The sequence below is a fragment of the Sander vitreus genome, chromosome 1 (genome assembly GCF_031162955.1).
Source record: "Sander vitreus isolate 19-12246 chromosome 1, sanVit1, whole genome shotgun sequence".
In the NCBI taxonomy this organism is placed as follows: Eukaryota; Metazoa; Chordata; class Actinopteri; order Perciformes; family Percidae; genus Sander; species Sander vitreus.
The window spans coordinates 18161386-18179906 of NC_135855.1; the positions used below are offsets into that span (position 1 = coordinate 18161386).

General features: G+C 41.3%; 1 protein-coding gene across 2 annotated transcripts in view; it reads right to left on the minus strand.

The window, feature by feature from the left end:
* pcdh17 (protocadherin 17) overlaps window positions 1–17373 on the minus strand; it is a 70733-nt gene extending 53360 nt beyond the window's left edge. For both annotated transcript variants that reach the window (XM_078246515.1, XM_078246505.1), the window contains exons 1-2: window positions 16657–17373; window positions 13103–15896 (exon numbers count right to left, since the gene is read on the minus strand). In XM_078246515.1, the coding sequence (XP_078102641.1) occupies window positions 13103–15598 (2496 nt within the window). In that variant the 5' untranslated portion in view covers window positions 15599–15896; window positions 16657–17373. The remainder of the gene's footprint in view (window positions 1–13102; window positions 15897–16656) is intronic.
* Window positions 17374–18521: the final 1148 nt, after the last annotated feature.

The following is an 18521-nucleotide window of genomic DNA, read 5'->3' on the forward strand; positions in this document are numbered from 1 at the left end:
TTACCCATAAACCGTTATGATGTTGACCAACATCCCCTCGGGTAAAGATTACAATAAGCTGCCACATTGGAAACACAAAACTAAGGCGCTATACTACAGCAAACTGGATCTTTTTTTTTTTCACTAAATGGAAGAAAATAACACCAATTTGACTGTGGCCTATTTAGAGATGTTCCGGTATCGGCTCCAATACTGCCTAAAACGCTGGTATCGGTATCGGGAAGTACTGGAGTTTATGCACCGATCCGATACCACGTAATAAAGCCCTAAAGAAAATCTATTTTAAAGTAGTTTATTTATGTTCTTTTTCCGTTATAACTGACTGTCAAACTGCAGAATAAAAGAACGTTCTGTGGCATTCATGTTTCACAAAGAGTTTAACCTGAGCCAGACCAATAACAAAGATAAAAATAATATCACATCCATACAGGGATAGTAGTATACAGTTGTTAAAACATAATAAAATATATGACACACTGGTATCGGATCGGTACTCGGTATCGGCCGATACGCAAGTTCAGGTATCGGAATCGGTATCGGGAAGCAAAAAATGGTATCGGGCCATCTCTAGGCCTATTGAAATCATATTAATTGAATCCCAAGTGTTTCAGTCAAGGAACCCATATCTTTGTGCTAGAATTCAAGACTCATTGAAGATCTTCACCAGATTTAAACATAGTTTCACCAGAATGGAGAGAGAATGCAAATTATCTAATGGGTACATGCTACAATCCCCCAAAACTACATCAAACATTATATTATGTCACTAAATTTGCGACATCCAGTGGTTACGATGTGTGTTGTAATTAGGGTTTTGTATCGGTTGGGTTTTTTCCGATACCGGTGCTAAAACGATACTTTTAAAATGGTGCTGGTAACTAAACGGTTCCTGAACCGGTGCCTGAACCAAAATATATATAATATATTTATAATGTATATAATATAAAATATGAAAAAAGAGCACAAAACAACGCTTGCTTATTGCTATGGACATATGGTCAAAATTAAATGATTGATTAATAATGTAATAACAATAACTTACAATGACTTATTTCACCAGTAAATTGCTGGTAAACGACAAAAACAAGCACCAGATGGGAAAAGGGTATTTTACAATAACTAGGAATGCACCACAATGCTGGCGAACTTCAAGTAAATGCACCGTCTGTGTGGTTTTTCCGACGGCAGCTGCAGTCAGACTGTTACGTCCAGGTGTTGGAATCCTCTACAGGGAAATGTAGTCACACTTTGCACCAACGTAAGCTGTCAGCATTTTAACCACTGTGTTTAATCCAGCTACTAGCTAACGGTAACGTAGCATCCCATGCAGCGATGCTTCTGGGGAAAAAAAAAAAAAAAAGGCAGAATGAGGCACCAAAATGTTCGTTCTTATTCGGTCTGGTTACTACCGTTTACATCGGAACCAGTGCCCTATTGGCACCGCGTTTCAGTACCCAACCCTAGTTGTAATGCTGTTCTATTGTCCTGTATACTTCACTTTTGGATTTAGTAATAGGGCTGTGGTGCTTGTGGCCTTGTGAGCTTCACTTTGGCAAATTTTTAGAATTAGATTTTCTCTTCAAATGTTTCCACAAAAATATACATAAAAACATTTTTCCTTTCCTTTTTAAATAAGAAACAAAAACAATTAAGAACAAACATTTTCACCAGCGGAATAAAGTGGCGCACAGCACACACGTTTGAAATAAACATACAGTACATGAATCATTGGTGTGTGTATGTATATGCGTTATTCCTGAGCCATTATGAGGTGTAGTCACACCTGTGTGCAGTGCAATAAAATAAGGGCAGCCTGTTCAGGTGTTGACAGTCGACACTACACCAGCCATAAAAGAAAAAAAAATATCATAAAATAGGACCTGGACATGAAAAAAAAAAAAAAAAAAAACTTTCTAAATAACTGTCCACTAGACAAAAAAAAAAAAAAAGAGTCTAAATGGAATAGGGTGTGACCCTGTCTCTATTCCCACCTATTTTTTTTTTGGTCTCCAGTTGAAAAGGGCAAAAGCCCTCCTCATTCTAATCTTACTACTATAATACTAAGTATTACAGGCCCAGTTACATTTGCAATTATCTTCTGCAATATGACTTCTGTATGCCTGCAGTTCCAAACGAGATTATCTTTTAAAAACACTCCGGCAGTCAATTCCGTCTCAGCTGCCATCTCAGAGGAAACCTTTCTACTCTGAAGAGGAAGGGCGACACAAGACGGCACATTTGTACTCCTACCAACACAATCCACAGCTGTGGCAGTTTAGCCCCAGGAGTAAATGATAAATGTAGCTTTTGGCATAGATATTTATTCCAACACACAAAAAACCCCTAACACAGCAGTTTCCCTTCTCTCCTAAAATAGCAGTGTTGTTTTCCCTCACTACTTGAGACGTTTTGTGTAGACACATTTAACCAGCAGTAGCTTACAGCTGGGACCAGTCTTATGATTATTGATAAAGGAAAATCTTTCAACTTTGGGGGAAAAAAATTAAAGAGGAGTGGGAGACGGAGGACTTTACTTGATGCTGAATTATTTATACAACCTTCAAACTTTGAGGAAAGCAGTCAAAAGAAAGAAAAGGGTGCAGTATATGATCTTGGTGGGTAAGCTACTAATCATTCAGTACTTGCTCATCAATAGTTACAACAGCTTTGCTGTTAACTGAAGGCAACACTGACCTTGCTTATTAATCCAAAGCCAACTCAGCCCAAATTCCCAAAGCTGTTATAGAGGTAACAGGCCCACTCCAACGTACATAAAAGATCACAACCGTATCTTATATGGAGCCGCATTTTGCGACCAAAATTTGAGAGTGTGCGACTGAATTTTACATCCAGTCGCACATGTGCGACGAGTAACTTTGCCCCCACCCCCTTTTTTTTTTCCTTACACGTTAAACGTGGAAGGGTCGCGTCAATGAATCCGGAATCTGTGGCAGGCCAATGAGTGTGAGAAGGATAGGGAATGGCCACTGTAAGTGGCTAATGTGTGGAGGGGGAGGGTCCTAGAGATGATCTAACAAACTGCAATACAAAAATGCATTCACAAAAACAAACTGAACAAAAGTCTGTATCCTTCAGTGTTTAGAGTATTAGCTAAATTAGCGTGCTCGTTGTTTACAGTAAGTCAGCATTCAAATTTGAATTCTTGAAATCTGAGTGATTGCAGCCTTACAATCTAAAAGGGCTAAAAGCACACCTCTAATACGCTTTTAAACTGATATTATTGAGCCCTCCTATCCAATATTTTTATTAAATTTGACTAAAGAAACAAGCCTTTTATAATTTAGTGTTGAAATAAACCATCCACAAAATGTGGTCTAGTTTGGGGGTTAACAAGACAGAAGCTGAGGGCTAGGGAACAAAAACATTAAAAGAACCAAATTATTCCATTTGAATGGATGGAGGATGAAAGGATTTTAGATATTTCTCCAAAGCCTAAAACCGAGGCCAAACGCAGATATATAAACACACAAACCCAGACACACAGAATGCAGGAACACATATGTCTAATGTCAATACATGCACAAGTGCATATACACACACCTGGGTTCTCCCTCTCTATCTCTACACACACACACACACACACACACACACACACACACACACACACACACACACACACACACACGATAGACTAGTTGTTGTATATGTATCAGGTCAGAGGAATCTGAGCAAAGGAGGGGCCGGGAAAAGGGGGAATAGAAAACAGGAAGGATACTGTCCATACACCTGGGTAAAAACTGACAGAAAAGGCTTTAGAATAATGCTCCCTTGTCAAAGTGTTGGACGCCAGTTCCTCCAATTCTCTTTTAAGTGCATCTATGGTGCATTAAGTATCTGTCAGACCAGCTTTAGCATTAATCAGCTAGCACGCAGAAGAAACAATCACACATAATCTCAAGCTCTAAACCCTGCTGACCTTCTCTTCAAATGCACAGATAAACCCCCCTTCAAACCTCTGTGATCTAAAGACACACACAGGCCCAAGCTCCAGCGCTAGTAATTTCTTCCTCCCCGCTCTCCCTCCCCTGTGGTCTATCCCACAGCAGCACCCATGTCTCTACAGCGACTCCGCATGTCAACGTGACCTCAAAGAGGACAAATTTCAGACAATGTGTGTGGGGAGCGGGGCTGTTTTACCCCATCAATCTGGAAATAGGAGAGGAGAGTAGGAAAGACAGGAGCAAAAGAGAGGAGAAGGGCAGAATACACAAGTTCCATTCATCATTTCAGCAGTGTTGAGGGTATGAATAGCAAGATCTGTTCAGAGTTATCATTGAGCCAACGCTTTCATCGTGGTACTTCATTTATTAAGACTGTGTGAAGATCAATACAGCAGACATATACACTCTGTACTGTTGACAAGATAATCTCATCATTATGAATTTGGCTTGGGTCGTCAGTAACATGAGCAACTGCATCGCTTATCTGAGATGACAAGAGCAGAGAGAAAGAAAGGGAATCCGAAAAGGAGGAGAGTCAGAGCAAGAGCAGGGGCACGCAAAGAAGAGAGAGTGAGAACTAGTCAAATTTTTTTAACTAAACAATGCTCAGAGCGATAGATAATGAAATACAGTATTTTAGTACCAAACAGAGGAAAAATCCATAAGAAACGGAGCAAACCAGAAATTGATCTGTATGCTAAAGGCCCTAAAAAGATTTCTGTCTAAGACATAAACCCAGTGAGGGGCCAATTGAGTACATCTGTGGACTACAATAGAAAAACACGAGACCGGCCAAATATACCATTTTCAATACGCCATTAGCACTCAGCATCGCCACTGCTACCCTGAAGAGAAGACACAGTCAAACGTTTGATGACAAATCTTGTGTGCCCGCCATTTAGTGGGCCTTTTGTGTAGGCAATAACATCTGAGAGTGCCGACTCATTCGCCTCTGTTGCCACAAACACAGCAAAACACAGTGGCTGTCAATTCCCTTCAGACACACACACAGGGCTGTAGACATGGGAGTCAGATTTCAAACTGTGCTACAAATATAAGCAGGAACAGAGGAGACCGTGGGATCTCTCCTATTAGGACCTTCTCAGATACACACAAACATGCAAACATAAACTGGCAGGATTAGATTAGATTTTAACACTAGATTAGATTAGATTTTACACTGTTTACAAAAATACTCATTTCCGGATTGGGCGACTGTAATGTACTCCAGTGGTTGTATGTGGGAGAAGAAGCCCGTTTTATAGTGCTTTGTTTTGACATGTACTTAGGTCAAATTAGAGAAAATTAGATGGTGTTCATGGTATATCCCTCCAATCAATTAATCACATTACTGAAGAAGCTGAAGAAGTGCTGAACTGTAGAAGGCAAGGACAAGGAAAGAGAGATTCAGGGAGAAAGGGATAAATCATTTCTCTTATACTAATGAGATAGAAGGTGAGAACAGATTCCCATAACTCATTCTTTGAGCTGCGTGTTGTTTCTACAGCACATGCCTAGGGGGCACAGTGAAGGAAGATGTGGCAGAAATAAAAGCTCTCTCAGGTTGGACTGGTTCCAAGACACAACAGAGCGAGTTTCACTTTGTTTGACTTTGAAAGTGTTTGATTTACAGCAAGGAGACCCAGCTGCTGGCAGTTCAAAGAATACATCGCCATGCCATGTACGCCAATGCAGCCCTCTGTGCGCTGTGCATCTCAGCACACATTACTGTGAGGTCACTCCTATATATCCACCTATTGCTGCAGCTCCAGAACCCTGCTGCTCAAACTGTTAAGTCTAAAGACCCCAGGAGGGATCTAAGAGCCCTCAGGGGGCAGGCAGTCCCTACAGGGAAGCCCATTTCAATCTGAGTGAACCAGCAAGGCCAGTGCTTCAGAGCACAGCTGGTAGTTGCACAGGTGCATGTGCATGTACATACACACACACACACACATGCAGAGATGGGAAGTAATGAAGTACAAATACTTTGTTACTGTACTCAAGTAGATTTTTCAGATATTTTTACTTTACCATTTATTTTTGTGCTGACTTTTTACTTTTACTCCTTACATTTTTAACACGAATATCGGTACTTTCTACTCCTTACATTTTACAAAATTGGCTCGTTACTTTAGTTTCAAATAATTTCAGTGGAGTTACCGTTATTATTTTTCGCATCATCAATACCGAATTCAATCTAATTGGATGGGAATATACGTTTCACTTGACGCACCACTACAAGACGACTCCACAGATTTGGCGGCATTCATTCGCGGCAAATCATTGCGGCTTGATGGCGGTAACGTTAGCACATAGTGGTATGGACGGCGACATGATTGAAAATGAAGAAAACGGAGATCCCAGAGATTCGGCAGACAAGCAGCAAGACATTTCCAATCATCCTTGGCCTTATCTGAGAGAGGTGTTTGAGATAGTAGGCATCAAGAATGACTCCTGGGCGAATGTGCTGCGTAACTCTAAAAGTATGGGGAACTTCTTAATTAATGTTTGTTTAGTAATTCATATTGTATCCTTTATTTTCTTTCCAGAAGCCATATTTAAGCACACACGCATACATGTAGATTCCTTTAAATGTTAAGGGGAAGATTAAAAAAGAGAAACTGGATCTGTGAATTCTCACAGAATCACAATTGAATTCATGTCTTGCTACTCAGTCAGAATCTTATTAACCTGGAGTCCCAGTCTCTGTCACAATAATCATACTGTATATGTGATGTTTTAGGCCTATTGACAGACATCCATTTAAAATGTAGGCAATGGCATATAAAGAGCCTTTTTTCCATGTCCACTGAAGTTTCTCAGCTTGTACTCTAGTAACATTTGTGTGGTCCAGGTAGCTTTGCATAAAAAATGGTTGTCATTCGCAAGGCTACTTTTACTTTTATACTTGAAGTAAATTTCCAAGCCTGTACTTTGTTACTTTTACTTGAGTAAAGAAGTTAAATCAGTACTTCTACTTTTAGAAGTATACTTCTAGTATTTTTTTAACACAACTATCTGTACTTCTACTTGAGTACGGTAAGTGAGTACTTTTGCCATCTCTGCACACATGGCAGCTGAATGTTAGATTCCTCCACTGTGAAAGTTATGTTTTGTTCTCTTGTTTTTGTGACCTCTGTGAGGCTAGGTTGGCTCCTTGTGCCAGAGATTTTTGAGCACAATGCCAGAAGCACTAAGGAAAATGTTTCAAAATCTACTGGGGGCATGCACAGATTTTTTTTGTCACAATCTTATCTTTCTTCTAGCTTCTATTGGAGGAGTTTAAAATAAAAAGAAAATCTCGCAGTAAAATGATTGTCAGGTATAAATGCACATATGCATCTAGTGTAGGCGTGCACTTGAAATGCAATGTATGAAATATGGAAAGCTCGCAGTATCAGCAGGGTCAAGAAAACAAGAGACACTGTCACATGAGAAAACAGACATGAATGACTGGCAAAATAAACAAGTCAGGCTCTTGGTAGCCTTGTTAGAACAGAACAGAAAAGTAATTACTAAGTGTGATAGGACTTGATCTGAAACAACTTCAAATGCCAGTCTGTCTATGGAAGCTAAACCAAGCTAAATAATGGCCCTTACTTCTCAACAAAATGACATGACAGTCTGTCATCCAGTGTCAGTGAATAAGGCAGAGTTCTGATCACCCACTTCCTCTTTATCACAAACACACTCATGCGCACAAAAACTCGAGAGCGAATGTCCACTGACAATCCACAGTCTTATTATCGTGCCCATGTCATCTCCAATAGGCCGCTTCCTATTGAACCAGGCAAATTGGTTTAATGTGTCCGGGCAATCTGGCTATCACGGAGGACAACTTGTGTTCTCATATCCTGTCTCTTTCTCTACACTTGGAAAAAAAACTAAATCTCTTTGTTTCCCTACATTGCCAGGTCAGGAGGCCTGTTACAATAATGAAATTATGCACTATGCAGCACAGATAAGTGCTCGGTCCAAATGAATGCACAACAGCTGCCTGAAAGGTTTTATAATGGCTGACCAATTAGACCAATATAATGTATACATAATCAATCAATCAATCAATCTATAGTTTGACTCTGCTCAAGTTAAGGTTAGGGTTAGTGGTGGACATAGTCAGGGGCCTACATATACATTCAATTATTTTGCAGGGTTACTTGGATTTTTGAGAACTTGCAATGAATAAAAAAAATTCACTTCCACAGCTGCCTCCGATCTCAAACAAATGTTCTGGGTACTCGTAATACGTTTCTGCAAATTAACTATTAATTTGGTAAATCTTCAATCTTCTTGAAGAATCTTCAACCTGCGTCGCTTTAAAAGGTTTTAATGGAACTAGTGGCAATTTAAAGATACAGACATTGGTGTGTGTTTATCAACTTTTTCTTCGTCATTACCACAGAGGTGTTGAGAGGACAAGAATCGGCTACATGACAGATTACTACAGTCATCCCCAGTTTTCTCTCATGCTGTCTCAAATTTTGCTAACAGACCCAGGAAAAGTAAATTAATGCTCAAATTCTGCTTATATCATGTTCACAAATGTGTAGCCAGAGACCTGATGCTTATCGTGACATCTTCCGCTTCCCTCCGATTTGTTAAACATATGATTTATTAATGAAAGAGGATGCAAATATAGCTGCTGTTTTGTGCTGTGCATTACACTTCTGCTAAGGCTTCAAGACATACTGACGCATCAGCACTGAAACAAGCTCCTCTACAAACTGAAATACCACTAATGGCAGCTAATAAACCAAACATTCAATGACAACAATTATATATTTTGGTTATGTAGAGATAACATAATTTACTGTTGTTCCCCAAGGCAACATTCTGTGGTCTGACTGTACTTCCTCTCAGTTGTATCTACAGTACGAGCTTGGGGAAGATGAGGAAAAATAATACTGCCTATAAATAATTCAGAATTTCAGCATGTAGTGGTATGTACAGTAGCAGAAGGTTTATTTGAGGAAATATTAAGACACAACCCAAGGCGAGCCGATAATTTTCTTTTTTTGAACTGACAAACTCAAAACAAATCTGGCCTAGTGGCCCAGAAGAGCTCAACTGGGGGACAAAAGTACACAAATTACAAATGGCTTCTCGAACCTTCTCTCATTTCTATAAATGACTGTTGAGACTGACTACATCTAGTTGTTGAGCTGCTCAATCCTGTCAGCAAGTGGGCTTCAGTACATACAGGTTTACCAAACTCATTCCATAGAAAGCTCCAGAGGAAAGCAGTTATCTAAAGATGAAGGGAGAGGGAAAGAAATGAAATAAAGAGTGTTTTTCTATTCATTGCCTCAGTGGCCACTGAAGCGTGGGAGCAATTTCAATACAATATACAGCGGAGGCTTTGTTAAGACTTCGGTAGAATCCTTAAAAACAGTCCAAGCCCGGTTACATGTGCATCTGTGTGTGTGTGTGTGTGTGTGTGTGTGTGTGTGTGTGTGTACGTGCGTGTGCATGTGCATGTGTGTCAGTGTGTGTGCGTGTGTGTGTGTGCGTTTCTTGGAGGAAGGGGGTTTCAAGGTTCGGACAAATGCAAGATTGTCCCGCTCATAAAAGAGAGGGGCTCTGTCACGGAGCCTGCCAGCTAAAGGCTTAAATCACATGCCTGGAATACACAATAACGCTACACCCACAGACACACACACACACACACACACACAATCTCACTAAATTATGCAGAGTAAGACCATTCCTGGAAGCACCCATTTTCCACATCTGCTCCAGCTACATTGTTGGCATACACACGCTCAACCTAAACAGATCAAAGGAGTGAACGTTGTATCTTCTATATTGTATATGTGCCGCTTAAATGATCACAGCCACACCTCTTAACTGCTTTAAATTCCCTCAATAGGTTTGTGGCTGCCAGTCATTTTTAGAATCAATTTAAAGACCTTGGTTTATTATCAATTGCTACAAAAAGTATCTGCCCTGCTTTTCTAATTGTAACTGTGTGCACATTTTACATATTATGATTATTATTGTGATTTTATGATTAGGTGTCTGCTTGGTAAATTCAGTGATTGCCATTTTAAAAAATTGTACCAAACTGTCAGGCAATTCCAGAAAAACATATTCTATATCCCATGTGTTTGTTACGTATTCATGTCTGACATTTTTCATTAGAGCAGCAGGAGCCTCCCTACCAAGTGACAAGTGACAATGTAAAGTCAGCAGAGACTAAAAGCACCTTTTCTCCTCGACACCCTCATCTCAATGCCACCCCATCACAAGGCAGAATGCCGCCACCTAAAGGCAGCTTTTATTGCCTTTCAGACTCCCCCTCTGTACCACCTGCACCTTATTAACATGGATGGTCTCCCACCGAGACAGGATTCAGTTTAATTACAGTTTCATGGTGAATCAAATTACTACACTCAAAACTTATCAAAACAAATCAATATGATAAATTATGGGCCATTTAAAGGTAATGACACAGGAGTCTTTGAATGTTTGGTAACAATGTTCCCGAAAAGGTGTAAAAAAAAGCTGCAGAGAAACTTATGAACCAGTCGGTGAGCCACAGCTTGGCACAGCAGCTGAAGCTAAACAGAATGTGGGACAAAATCCTAAAACGTATTCAAGACAGAGTGGGAGACAGCTCACTCTTTGGAGCAATTTACTGAAATCCCTTCTTCCTGAGAATTGAGGAATTTTGCAGCAGATTGGTTTTAACCTTGATTCCACACTAAGTAATTCCCTTCAACGCCTTAAGCGGAATTAGGCATCATTACGTATCATCCATCTCCTTATCCCAGGAATTCTCTTTAGAAATTAAATGAATCTCTTCACTGGGCCGGTTGCTGGCACGGTGGTGACAATGATAAGGCCAGCAGAGCTCTGCTGATATGTTCATATTATTCCCTTCTCCCAGCTAGAGACCAAGCCCAGCCTGTCTGCCAGTGCAGCACTATAAAACATCATTAGAGGCCAGCAGCAGTGTGGAGAGAGACTGGGAGTTGCAGGCAGCTACAGTAGCCCCACTAGGTGCAGATGAGGAGAGCAGCACTAAGGTGCCCTTGTGAAACCGACTGAGCAGGCGATATGTGCTCTCCCGTTTTATCCATCTCTTTATTTATTTTTCCTATTTAGCCTGTCCTCCCGTGGCAACTATAGTGACAGATGGGTTGAGAGGCCTTGGGATCGATGGAAGGGGAATTCTGTCTTTGTTTCCTGACATTTTTCCCATAGCCACTCTCCTCCGACTCAGGTTACTTACTGTCCACACGAACGGAGAGAGGAGGCAGAAGCAGGGGAGGAGGGAGAAAAGTGATACGCTTCTGTACAGATCCTGAAGAAACGTAATGCCTCAGGCCATCTCCCTCTACACAGGTTTCTGTTGAATAATACAATAGAGCACCCTGCACGCCTGAATTATCAAGGGGACCCTCTGTAAACAAGACACTAAGGAATGTGTTGTTGCTGCTCATGCATGTTTTCCCTTTGACAGTCTGAAAGGGGAAAGAAAAGTAAAGATGTGCAACAGCCTCATACAGTCTAATTCATCATCACTACATTAGCAGAGAAACAGCCTGCAGAAAGGACCAGCAATTATTCTGTCCCTCTGATTAGGAAGCCTTAACGGTCTTTGTGCTGACCCTTGCCCTATGCAGCTGGCTCATAATAGAAGCAGGGCTGAGACTGAGAGTGGGAACAACAGACAGTGGCCTTCCTCCCTGGTGGGAACACATCACATCTGATCACAGTCATTGTCACATCTACATCTAGTGCAAATAGTGGGATAGAAAATACAGCAGAGAGCCTAATGGAGAGACTAATAGTTGCAGCCATCAGGATGTAACTAAAAGGAATGTAATTCTCCAATTGTGCCCAACAGAATAATAGGCAGAACATAATAATAATAATAATAATAAAACTCATTAACCCTTTTTTTATAGGTAAATAGGTAAACATCAGAAAAAGGCTTTTCTACAACTGCCCATATCTCCAGTGTTACATACCACTGTCTTAAGCAGGCCTTAATCCTCGTCTGACACAACAGACTTTTAATGGGCTTAAGGCCAAAGACACAGAGAAGTTATCACGTTAGAGGCTTATACAACCAAGTACTCCACCCAAAGACGTATAAAGTAGCCGTGAAAATAAGTACAATCTGATAATCTCTAGGAATTAAAATCGCTACAATTAACCACATGGAGCTATAGAATTTGATGACTGATATGATGTTAAACAGTGGCTTGAAACAGTGAACACGCATCTGTCACTGGTGTAACTTTACTCTAATGATACGACATCCATCCACTTTCAGTGGAGTTCAAGCCGCTCCCTTCCGGTCGTAGATATAGATACCCCAATGTCAGAACCAACCGAGCAAAAAACTCATTCATTCCTATGGCAATAACCCAATTAAATAAGGTGTAGGGAGGGGTATGACTGAAGGAATAGATGTGAAGTAGAATAATGTGCAGTAGTTTTTAATTTTGTATTTTTATTTTATTTATAATATTGTGCAATATACTCCTTTTACTGTATTCTATTTATTGATGTGTTGGATAGGTAGCGCTGTGGATGTCTGGTTCAATGTTTGTGTTGTGGATTATGTCTCAATATGCCTGTACTGTGAAACAAATTGCCTCTCGGGGACATTAAAGTTTTCTAAGTCTAAGTCAGTTTTTTTTTTCTGTGTACAGGTATATTAACATAATATACAATTATGTTTTATGTATTTTCAATAAGAATTAGTTATCGGATTTGGACATGCAAATATCTGTGGGATACGTAGTATGAAATGGAATTGGTCCTCTTTATTCCACGGGAATGAAATGACAGTGATTGAGTGATTAATGAAAGATTTCTACATGTAAACTGATTTCAAAAGCCTGCAGTGACGTATTTCAAGCACAACTGATTTGTGTCGATGTCACTGGTTCTGTTCTATGAGAGCACCAGAATGACTGTTTAATCCTCCTAATGCTCACCCCTCCCTCCCTTCCTCTCTCTCTCCCTCTATGCTATTGGGCCTCTCTGCCTCTGCCTGCCCTTATCTTTTTTTCTTTCACTTTACAAAACAAGGAGGCAAATGTTGATATAGGAAATGGGAGCTTCCTGAGGGTTGTGACGTGAAAATGGTGGCATAACAGTGAGAGGAGTGCAATTTCTCTTACCTGTATGATGGACATGCGGTTAGTAGGTGTGTCTGTAGTGCTGGTGACTGGGCCTGTGAAGCTGCTGTGGCATCCCACGTGGCCTTGGGGCACGCTGAGGTTATTGGCAGTGGGTTTGAGGTACATAACCTCTGACCTTGGTGAGCTGAGTGGCAGGCGTGTCTGGTAGTCAAAGTACATGGGAGAGGTGGCCAAGGAAGGGCTGCTTACCACATTCATCACATTCATGGCATCCCGCTCCTCCACCTCGCTCTGCACCAGCATGATGTCGTTCTTGTTAATCTTCTTCTTCTTGCCTTTTCCCAGCTGAGGGTGCGAGTACTCTGCAATGCGACAATTATAGGTACGGATCTCCTTGTTTTCTTGCTTGCACTTGATCGCTATGGTCACCATGGCAGCCAGAAGCATGATAGATATGATGCTTAGAGTTACAATAAGAGGCAGGGATATGTCCCAGTTCTGAGTGTCCTTCGTGCGTGGCAGTCCATCAGGAGGACGGCCGTTGGAGGCCTTGACGATGAGCCTGGCGGCAGCAGTGAGAGTTGGCTTGCCATGGTCCGATACTCGGATGATCAGCTCCACAATGGGGTTCACATCGTCCCAGAATGGGTGGGCTGTTCGCACCTCCCCAGTCACCGGATCAATCTCAAAGAGGTGCTCCTCATTTCCATCCGAGATCTCATATGTGAGCCTCCCGCTCTCACCATAGTCATTATCCACCGCCCTCACTGTGGTCACAATGTAGCCAACACCAACATTACGTGGCACATGTATCTCAGCCGTGTCGTTTAGGAGTAGGGGAAGAACTATGACAGGGATGTTGTCATTGACATCCAGAACACTGATGCGCACTGTAGCATTGCTCTCTAGGTGTGGAGATCCTGCATCTCTAGCAAGAACCTTAAAGTCAAAATACTTTATTTGCTCATAGTTAAAAGATCTTACTGCATAGATGGCTCCATTAGCAGCGTTCACATTAACATAGGTGTTGACATCACCCCCACTCACATTGGAGTTGATTATGCTGTAGTACACTGTGCCATTCTGGCCAAGGTCTGGGTCATGTGCCAGAACTGAACCTAGGTACTCCCCAGGGATGTTGTTCTCAGGTATCTGAAGAAGGTAAACTGACTTGGTAAAGCGAGGAACATTGTCATTCTCATCCAGAATCTTTACGGTGAATGACTTTGTGGAGTTTAGAGGAGGAATGCCATTGTCTTTGGCCACAATGGTGACATTGAACTCATCCTGCACCTCTCTGTCCAAGGGCCTGTCTGTCACCACAGTATAGAAGTTATCATAGTTCTCCTCAAGTTTAAAAGGGACATTACCTAGCACTCTGCACTGAAGCTGCCCATTCCTTCCCGAGTCCTTGTCTGTGACACGGACGAGAGCAATGACAGTGCCTGGAGGTGCTGCCTCGCTGATCGCTCCCTGTCTCACAGACACAAAGCCTATAGATGGCCAGTTATCATTCCTGTCAAGAACTTTAACAGTGACTTTACAATGGCCTGGGATTGGATTTGGACCTAGATCCTTTGCCTGGACGTCAATCTCAATAACTGGGCTCTCTTCGTAGTCAATTTCTCCCTGAATCTTTATGACCCCTGTTCTGGAATCTATAGAAAAGAGCTCCCGGATTCTCTCTGGGGCATATCCACTAAAAGAATAGACTACTTGTCCATTGTTGCCCTCATCAGGATCAGTGGCGTTTAAATCAATCAGCACTTTACCAGGAGGTGAATTTTCAGGAATTTCCACAACATAGGAGGGCTGATCAAAGACGGGGCTGTTATCATTGGAATCAATAACTTTAACATTTATCTGCATGGTACCTGACCTAGGATATTCCCCCCCATCTGTGGCTGACAAAATAAGGGTGTGATGGCTTCGTTCTTCTCGATCCAATGGCCGTTGAATAACTAATTCTGGGAATTTAGTCCCGTCCCCACGGGATTTTACCTCCAAGGAAAAGAGATTGTAGTCATCGCGTGTTAATTGATAGGTTTTCAGGCCGTTCTCCCCTGCATCTGGGTCATGCGCGCTGGTCAGGGGAAAGCGTGTCCCTGGCAATGCGTTTTCAGAAATGTCAATATCAATCTGATCCGAGGGGAAAATGGGTGAGTTGTCGTTAATGTCCTGAATATCTATTTTGATCATGCAGATCTCCTTGTCATTGGCAAACACCTCCATGGAGAGCTGGCACTTGGGGTTTCTCTTACACAAGGTTTCCCTGTCGATGCGCTGCTTTGTGTACAGCAGTCCACTTTGTGGGTCCACATCGATGAGATGCGGAGCCGAGTTCTCCAGCACCCTAAAGTTGGCTTTCTTACCCTGTCCTCCCTGCCCAACCTGTTCGAGTCCGAGTCTAGCATCTTTGGCAATGTTCCCAATCACTGTACCCGGACCCTGTTCCTCCGGGACAGAGTAATTCAAGTTTTTCAATGTCAGGGCTTGAGCCCATAAGAGGAGGAAAAAGAAAATAGAAAGATACATCCCCACTCCGTAAAAGCTGCTATAATCTGTCGTGTTTACACTTCCTTCGACCTGTTGGTATTTTGTTCAAATGTGGCGTTTCTATTATTCAGGATCAAATAAAGAGTTCTGTTCATCATCTGAGGCCTTGGCATTTGTCTTTGTGGATTGTCTTTGCTCTGTCTCTCTCTTCCTCTCCCAGCAATCTGTGGTGCTGAACACCTAATTTATATTCAGCTGAGCGCCCAGACTCATCTGAGCAATAATCACGATCCAGTCGCCAAACTGAATAGTCATTGTAAGTGTTCACTCAAACCACCTAAGAAGGAAAACAGAAAAAAATATATATTTGTTAATGTATGTGTCAATTAGTCACCCAAATAAAAACAGACTAGGCTACACTAGCCATTCTGCCAGTAAGAAATCAGATCCACTGCTGAGCCAAAACTGAAACAAGGCTCATGTGTAATTCATCTCAACAATTATGGGGGAAGCTTGTCAATTAGTTAACCTTGGGAAGACACTCGGCGCAGCCCAGATACACAGGGAAATAATGATTCCCCTTGTAGCGTGTATCATTATAAACAGAATGTAGTTTTTAATTCTATCTCTAACATGCAATGCACACCTTGACCTTAGCCTGATGAAGGCACATTCACACATTATGATAATGCTGACTAAACTGTAGCCTAATAGGCAACTTTAATAATATGGTAACACTGCAGGCTTACAGCAGAAGATGGCCTATTGTGGCTATTCGAATAAATGTGAATAAAATGAGCCTCTTACACGCATTAACAAATCCGTATAATCCGGATATTTACAATGAGCCTTATAAAAATTCGGAAATGAGCTGTCAACATCTCAGCACAGCCGTGTAATTCTCTCCACTGATGCTCTCTGTCTGTGTGCGTCTCTTTCTCGCTCTATCACTCGCTCTCTGCAAGATTCAACGGTCCTTGGAAGAAGCTGTTGCATCCGCATGCATAGGGATGGTTGTAAAATAACCGTTTGGGAAATGAGCAACAGACAGGGTTTCCAGAGACCTAAAGAACATAAAAGACAAAACGTAAACTTACCGAAAGAAACCAATGCAACAGTACCCCCAAAAAATGATACTGTAAAAATCAAAACAGTCAGTTCCAGCAGGGTTCAGGGAGTTTCATCACCTAACCACTTCAGTAGGTACCACCCGTATCCTCTTTCCCTCCTCTGTGCAGAAAGAAAAGCCACAAGCCTCCGCTGCACACGCAGGCTACAGTGCAGCGCAGTGGGGTGAAAAAAGTGCTCCAGAAAAGTATGACTGTAATGTCAATGAGCTGAAGTCCTCTCCGCTGTCTGATTAGGATGCAGCGGCTCGCCTTCTGCCTGCAGTGAGTCACCGTTCTTCAGTAAAGGAAAACTGTTCGGAGAAAACTGTTCGGAGAAAACTGTTAGGAGAAATACTCTATGATGAGATTAATAAAAATAAAAAAAACAGACATGTGGTAAGGTAGATCCAAAGTAGATATTTAAAAGGTGATCAGTGTTTTCCCCCCAGTCCGAAACAGCGTTGAGTGACTGATTCCCGTAGTGGCATTTTGTCCTTGTCCGCCGTCCTCGTAAAAGTCCACACAGAGAGACAGCTGCTGCTTAGGAGGTGGTCAGCAACAGCCCCACATTCTGCCACAAGTCTCTCTGTAGCTGACAGAAAAAAAATTGTGATTTTCTTTAATATCTGCGCACAGTCGTTACTTAGTATTGTCTGCACGTAACACAACCATAAGCACATAGAACGCTTCCTCTCACTGACTGAAGTCCGGACACCGCATGGTGCATTAAACATTGTCGCTACTCCTCTGGCAGCCAATGAATTTGAAGAGGTGGGAAGAGAAGGAGGGATTCAAACGCCGCTTTGGGTACAGACTACAAATGATTGGTGGCTCGTAGTTCACCGGTGGTGCATCTGTGTTTTTTCAAATATCACACTTCATTGTTGTTTACAATAAAGGAAACCGTGCGTTGGACAGCTTTGCCAAGAGACTTGCAGGGGCCAGGCTGAAGTGAAATTGAAATTTCAGTTAGGTCGTTTATCAAAAACAGACAATAGGATTTGGATTCAGTGGAAATAAATTCATTTTAATGAAAGTGATTTAAATGTATTCCACAATAAAACGTTGAGAACCACACCATAAATGCATTCAGAGCAGAGATACAATGTTTAGTCTAATGTAAAAGAGGAGCACAGATTAAATATGCTTGTATTCTTAGATAAAGCTACTACAGTATAATTGTAGTTTAATTTAAGGATTACGATTGGATTGTGTGTGTTTTTAAGAGTCACACATCTTTCCAGTTTTCATTGTCATTCTTCATTTAGGGTGTGTTTGGCATTTTGCAGCCATCTACTTTTGAGACTTGTGTTTGGAATAACATTTGAAGTTTTATATTAAACATAACTTCCCTGTACCAGTGCCTGGATAGAGTATCTATTAAACTACCCTGCATTTTTATGCAGGGTAGTTTAATGGCGCTATGCCCCATGAGAAGCAGCACTAATTGTTAAACATTATTGTAGGTAATTAAAAGTATTAACTATGCTACCTGGGAAATTATGATGGGAAATAATGACAGATTTAGAGTTGACGATTGCAGCAGGTATTTGATTATTCTAAAGAGAAGAAACATTAATAAACTGTCCATTAAAGTTTTTTCTTTGGAAGTAAAGCTGAAATGATTTGGTGATTGTCAGAAAATTACTGATCGATTAAATGTAATTTTTCAAGCAAAAATACAAAATGTGTGACATTACCCGTTTCTCGCTTCTCAGTGGTGAGTATTTGAAGCTTTTGTTTTTTATCTTTTGTGATGTAAATTGAATATATATGTTTGTCAATGCTTTCTGAGACAAAATAAGGAATATGAAGATGTCACCTTAGATTTGAGGAAATCGTAATGTTTTTAA